Source organism: Gnatocerus cornutus, chromosome 7 (genome assembly GCF_029298725.1).
Source record: "Gnatocerus cornutus isolate USDA-ARS CGAHR chromosome 7, icGnaCorn1.1, whole genome shotgun sequence".
NCBI lineage: Eukaryota > Metazoa > Arthropoda > Insecta > Coleoptera > Tenebrionidae > Gnatocerus > Gnatocerus cornutus.
This window is the reverse complement of record NC_142239.1, coordinates 9185920-9193274: the sequence shown is the minus strand read 5'-3', so window position 1 is coordinate 9193274 and position 7355 is coordinate 9185920. Positions and strand designations below refer to the sequence as shown.

Here is a 7355-nt window from a genome sequence, read left to right as displayed (position 1 = left end):
TGTCAATTTTTATCAAGATTCAACGGCTGAGTTGCAAGAAAACAGCAGAAATCTGCACGAATTTATCAGATTTTTTAGAGAAATTCGCTTATTTCGATGCCAAACGACGATTTCTCGCTGATTTTCGCCGTTTTCTGGGTTGAATTCGTAAAGAACAGCTCGAAACCTACAAAACCATCAATTTTTATCAAGATTCAACGGCTGAATTGCAAGAAAACAGCAGAAATCTGCACGAATTTATCAGATTTTTTAGAGAAATCCGCTTATTTCGATGCAAAACGACGATTTCTCGCTGATTTTCGCAGTTTTTTTGCTTGAATTCGCAAAGAAGAGCTCTAAATCTACAAAACTGTCAATTTTTATCAAGATTCAACGGCTGAGTTGCAAGAAAACAGCAGAAATCTGCACGAATTTATCAGATTTTTTAGAGAAATTCGCTTATTTCGATGCCAAACGACGATTTCTCGCTGATTTTCGCCGTTTTCTGGGTTGAATTCGTAAAGAACAGCTCGAAACCTACAAAACCATCAATTTTTATCAAGATTCAACGGCTGAATTGCAAGAAAACAGCAGAAATCTGCACGAATTTATCAGATTTTTTAGAGAAATCCGCTTATTTCGATGCAAAACGACGATTTCTCGCTGATTTTCGCAGTTTTTTTGCTTGAATTCGCAAAGAAGAGCTCTAAATCTACAAAACTGTCAATTTTTATCAAGATTCAACGGCTGAGTTGCAAGAAAACAGCAGAAATCTGCACGAATTTATCAGATTTTTTTGAGAAATTCGCTTATGTCGATGCAAAACAACGATTTCTCACTGATTTTTGCAGTTTTTTTGCTTGAATTCGCAAAGAACAGCTTGAAATCTACAAAACAATCAATTTTTATCGAGATTTAACGGTTAATTGCAAGAAAACAGCAGAAATCTGCACGAATTTATCAGATTTTTTAGAGAAATTCGCTTATTTCGATGCCAAACGACGATTTCTCGCTAATTTTCGCCGTTTTTTAGCATGAATTCGTAAAGAAGAGCTCGAAATCTACAAAACCTCCAATTTTTATTAAGATTCAACGGCTGAATTGCAAGAAAACGGCAGAAATCTGCACAAATTCAGCAAATTTCTTAGAGAAATTCGCTTATTTCGATGCAAAACAATTTCTCGCTGATTTTCGCAGTTTTCTGGCTTGAATTCGCAAAGAACAGCTCGAAACCTACAAAACCATCAATTTTTATCAAGATTCAACGGCTGAATTGCAAGAAAACAGCAGAAATCTGGACGAATTCATCAGATTTTATAGAGAAATTCGCTTATTTCGATGCCAAACGACGATTTCTCGCTGATTTTCGCCGTTTTCTGGGTTGAATTCGCAAAGAACAGCTTGGAATCTACAAAACAAGCAATTTTTATCAAGATTCAACGGCTGGGTTGCTAGAAAACAGCAGAAATCTGCATGATATCATCAGATTTCTTAGAGAAATCCGCTTATTTCGATGCAAAACGACAATTTCTCCGCTGATTTTCGCAATTTTCTTGCTTGAATTTGCAAAGAACAGCTCGAAATCTACAAAATCATCAATTTTTATCAAGATTCAACGGTTGAATTGCTAGAAAATAGCAGAAATCTGCACGAATTCAGCAAATTTCTTAGAGAAATTCGCTTATTTCGATGCAAAACGACGATTTCTCGCTGATTTTCGCCGTTTTCTGGCTTGAATTCGCAAAGAACAGCTTGAAATCTACAAAACAATCAATTTTTATCGAGATTTAACGGTTAAATTGCAAGAAAACAGCAGAAATCTGCACAAATTCATTATATTTCTTAGAGAAATCCGCTTATTTCGATGCAAAACGACGATTTCTCGCTGATTTTTGCAGTTTTCTTCTTGAATTCGCAACGAACAGCTTAAAATCTATAAAACAATCAATTTTTATCGAGATTTAACGGTTGAATTGCAAGAAAACAGCAGAAATCTCCACAAATTCATCAGATTTCTTAGAGAAATCCGTTTATTTCGATGCAAAACGACAATTTCTCGCTGATTTTTGCACTTTTCTGGCTTGAATTCGCAAAGAACAGCTCGAAATCTATAAAACCATCAATTTTTATCAAGATTCAACGGCTGAATTGCAAGAAAACAGCAGAAATCTGCACGAATTTATCGGATTTTTTATTAAACAATTTTAAAAGAATTTAAACGAAACTGTACAATGGTAGATTTTGATGTTTTCTTTCGATTCTCACCTAGAAAAACTGTTTTTATTTCCAGTCAACGAAAATAAATTGAAATTTGGAGTCTTAAAAAAAATGCCTTAAATGGCTCTTAATGATTTTGTATTTAATAAACTCTAAAGTTTTATTGCCTCGTTTTATAACGAATTGTTGAGAAAATCTAAACCCCTGCTTATTTATTTTTATTTAAAGCACAATTAGATAGCCGATAAGCAAAAATTCTGGACTTTTTTTATTAATCACTTCCGATTCCTATCAACATAAATCACACAGAATTCTGTCAACGTTTTGGGGGCATGCAATTAAGCCTCATTTAAAGTCAATATTATTCAAGTACCACTGAAAAACGTAAGGTTAGTACGTACGGTGCGGATTGTTCGTACATTTGATTGTGGTCTGCATAAATATAAAGTTTATATATTCAAGCGGCCGTGATAACGGGGTATAAAAGTCTGATTAACCTTGAATTATCTTAGTTTATTGTTTTGAATCACTGAGATTTGTGCATCGGAAAATGGAAAAGGTTTTCGCCGGGTGTTTGCTTTTTGGGGCTGTTTTTGGACAAGTTGCAGACACGCAGAGAACGAGGTAAATAAAGATTTTTTATTTTCACTTTTTTCGCCAGTTTTTTCAAAGTAGTGTGAAAAATGTCCCTTTTGTTCTTTCTTAGAAGCAATTTTAGTGCACTTTGAGATGACTAATCATTTGCACGTTTCTTTTAAACTAATGAGTCGTAAATCTCACACGATTTCCCAATGGCGAAAATTCCGCTAAATATTAATAAAACCAAGAAAAAAAAAATTTGTCGGTCATAATTAGGTATTCTTGTTAATCATAAAGAAAATCTTAATGGTAAAATTACAAAATTTACTTTTAATACATCAGTAATTGAGTTTTAATAATGAGCACTAAATTTGAAATTTTTATAAAATCTTTGAATATTTAAAACCCGGTGATAAATATTCATTTGGAGATAAATAGGTGAAGGATAAGACAAATTTAACAAAAAATTGATGAAAATTAACAATGTACTTAATAATAATTAAAAAATCAGAAACAGTTTAAATTGGTTAACACTTAGTAGCGCTTTTTGCATGTTTGCACGACGGAAAAAGAATTAAGAAGAGATTAAATCGTGGATTAATAGGATTTATACGCACTAATCCCTTTCTCAAATAGCGATGCAATTAAAATTTTTAGGTCAAGACTAGACAGAATTATTTGTAGTTCGACTTTCTAGTTTGTAGTAATTTTGATCATGTGATGTCTAATCATTGTTGTTTGGAGCTCGAAATTTATTATATTGTAATGAGAAAATTCTAACACATAAAATAGAGCTGAAGAAATTATAATAAAATGTGTGACAATTAGTGTTATTTTTAGAAGTGTTATTAATGTTATTTTATGCTATTTTTTGTAAATGCGGCATTGTAGAATCACCATAACATTCTTGACACTGACTTTCATGCCTTTACACTTTTGACATTGGCATTGATTTGTACTCGTTTATTCATATTCTTTCACTGCGTGTTTATTATATTACATTAGTCACCAAATCTTATATGAAATTTGTAATGTAGATGTGGAAAATTATTATTATTATTTTTTTCACACTATTTTATACTATTTTTTTGCGCGATCACATTTTTTCTCAAATTTTTACAAATAAAAATTTACAAATAATTTCACAATTCTGCGCAGTAACAATGCGCCAAATGAAGAGAATAAACGTCCAAACCGCTGATTTTGGAGGTTAGCAAACAGGAAACATTTTTCTGCATTCGTTTTGTGATCAATCTTAAACGTTAATTTGCCAGAAAAATTCTCAAATTATTATTTGTGAAAATTTGAGAAGAAATGTGATCGTCTCAAACAGTCTTAAGGGGGAAATAGGGTTAGGACAGCGTTTTCTCATTGATTTTCATGATTTTTTTTACAGTATAACAATAGAATATAATTTATTGAAAGTTTGACAATATTTTATACACATTTATATTCAAGTATACAGTATGTCCCCGGATTGAGTTCACAAGAGGGAAAAAAAGTTTATTTTTCATTTTACAAAAAAATGACAAAGGAATAACATTTTTTGCTTATTTCAAAACAGATAAATCTGCAATTAAAATTTCAAAATTATTAGTTTGTACTCTTAAAATTAATTTTATCATTATTTTTATTTATTAAATTTTGTAATCGTATTCAAATAATAGCAGGCTGTGGATTCACAAAATCAAATAGTGCGTTAAAGATTAAAGAAAAATTTCCCTAATAATGTGTAAGTATTAAAAAATTGGAAAAAATAATTGAGAAAATTCGAAACAGTCGAAAAAAATACGAGTTAGAATTGAAATATGTGCTAAAACAGGTAATGGGTCAATCAAATAGTAGAAATTGGTTTGAGTTAAGGAACAAATTTCATTCCTTTGACATTTTTTGCTAAATTAAAATAAAAAAGTTCTTCGTTATTTTTTGTTTTTTTCGATTTCCAGAACACAGCTTGATAATATTAAAGTTTTAATTAAAGATTTATTTATTTTAAATTAAGCAAAAAATATTATTCCTTTGTCATTTTTCTGTAAAATGAAAAATAACGTTTTTTTCCCCTCTTGTGAACTCAATCCGGGGACATACTGTATACTAAAATTTTTGAAGTATTTCTTTGAAAAACACCGAAGATATTAGCTACACCATATTGCAGGTCCCCATCAGATTCGGCAATTTGCGCACATCCTGGAGGCCGCAATTTTCATTAGAAATCAAACTGCATTAGAATTTATTCTTATTATACAAGGTGTTTATAAATGTTTCTAGCATCAAGGGTGGCTATGAAACGTCAAAGAAATTTGCCGCTCTTTACAAATGTGGTTTTCGATTTGTCAACTGACATTTGCAGTTAACCTCAAACATGAAGCAAAGTAAGTTTTGAGAAATAAACTGTTCCAGTTGTAGTTTAAAACCTGAAAATCCAAAACTTGGGCACAAAACCGTAATTAAAACGTCATTGAAGCAAGTAAGATTATGAATAATTTTCCTGATAGTTATATTTACTATGAAAACAAAGCGGCAAAATAGTGTACGACAGGAATTCCAAAGCCACGCTTGATGCTAGAAACATTTATAAACACCTTGTATGTCTCTCTTCTACATGAACCTAAATTCTATCAAAAAAAATTGAAAGTTTCATTTTTTACAGAGATCAATACAAAAATGCATGATTTTTACCATTTTTTTTAACATTTTTTCGTAAAAAAAAAATAATGATAATATTCCGATTTTAGGTTCATTACAGAGCGCAATACTATAAAGAAAGTACCTGCCAATTTTCAAAACGATTGGGCAAAAACTTTTCAATCTAGAGTGTACGCAAGGTCAAAAAAAATCGATTTGAGAAAAACACGTTTAAAAAGTACCAAAAAAACAAAGTCAAGGCAATTTTTTTTTAATTGCTTACCAGTTCATTTGCTATTCTAATACTATAAAGTAATCCTTCTTGAAAACTTTGCGTCTAGAAATTTTATTTTTATTTTATTTATTATTATTATTATTTTATTATTTTATTTCCCCCTTTAATAGAACCTTTTAGAATTTCTCTGTCCAAAAGTTAAAATTTCTGAAAACCCTATTTATAGTTGTAAATTTTTCAATTTTGTTGCACTTAATAAACCCATCTAAGACAAAGATCCTTGAAAATTACGTTGGTGTAGCCTTAAAACTAACAAAGTTATAGAATTTAATAGAAAATGTTAAAATTTGTGGTTTTCCAAAAAATTAAAACGGTTGATTTTTTTTGTTTTTTTTTTAATTTTCGACAATTTAGTAAAATCATAATTTAAAAATGTATTGCGCTGTTTTCAAAATATTTAGTTAAACGGGAACAAATGGCATTTGGCGTCAACTTTAAATTATACAGGGTGATTTTTAAAAAACGGCAGGCGTTGTAGAATTTTTATTTATGAACCGATTTCAAAATTTTAAAAAATGATTTAAATGGCTTTTAATTTACTACAAGCTGATGATTTTAGAATGTTTCTAAATGTCTTAGTATATTTTAGACGATATTCAACTTTCTTATTTGAAATTGGCACTCATATTTTTTTTGTAAGATATTAATTTTCGTGATTCAGTGTAAAATGTTCCAGTTCTACAAAAAAAATAGAAAATAGACAATAAAAGTTAATCAAATCAAGGTGCGTAGTGTCAAATAAAAGAATGCCGTTATTGTAATGTCAAAAAGCAGCAAATAACAGAAAAGACAATCTTTTTTCAAATTTTTAATAACAAAAAACAATAATTTTTAGAAAACGCAAAAAGCAATAACGAAATATAAAAAACGATTTAAAAACGAAGCGAATGACAAATTGGATAACTTGTTGACACTTTTCAACGGCGGGAAATTTAAATTTTACATATTTTACTTTTTTTCTAAATTGTTTTTTTAGACTATGTTCTTTTTGTAGGCCCTTTCTTTAGACCTTTTCCTTGGACTTTTTTATTTTTACTCTTTCTTAAGTCGTCTTCTTTAGACTTTTTCTATAGACTCTTTTCCTAGACTTCTTTTAAAGTCGTTTTCTAAACTCTTTTTTAAAACTCTTTTTTTAGACATTTTACATTCTTTCTTTAGATTCTTTAGACTTTTTAAACTCTTTAGGCTTTTTAGACTCTTTAGACTCTTCACACTCTTCAGACTCTTCAGGCTCTTCTGACTCTTTAGACTCTTTAGACTCTTTAGACTGTTTAGATTCTTTAGATTCTTTAGTCTCTTTAGACTCTTTAGACTCTTTAGACTCTTTAGACTCTTTAGACTCTTTAGACTCTTTAGACTCTTTAGACTCTTTAGACTCTTTAGACTCTTTAGACACTTTACACACTTTATCTTTGAGCTCTTTCTCCTAACTTTTCTTTTAAACTCTTCCTATAAACTCTTTCTTTAGACTATATGTGCTTAAGCCCTTTTCTTAGACCTTTTCTTTAGCCTTTTTTTAGACGCTTTCTATACTCTTTTTTGAGACGTTTTTAGACTCTTTAGACTTCTTCTTTAGACTCTTTTTCTCAAAACTCTTTGTTTACACTTTTTCCTTAGCCCCTTTTATTAGATTCTTTCTTTAGACTTTCTAGATTTGTAG

The 7355-nt window shown here is 30.2% G+C and overlaps 1 protein-coding gene across 1 annotated transcript in view; it reads left to right on the top strand.

Moving 5' to 3' along the window:
- The first annotated feature begins 2672 nt into the window (after window positions 1-2672).
- Window positions 2673-7355, top strand: part of LOC148170745 (pH-sensitive chloride channel 2-like) — a 32442-nt gene continuing 27759 nt past the window's right edge. The window contains exon 1 of the mRNA XM_088041049.1: window positions 2673-2820. Coding sequence (XP_087897175.1) covers window positions 2747-2820 — 74 coding nt within the window. The 5' untranslated portion in view covers window positions 2673-2746. The remainder of the gene's footprint in view (window positions 2821-7355) is intronic.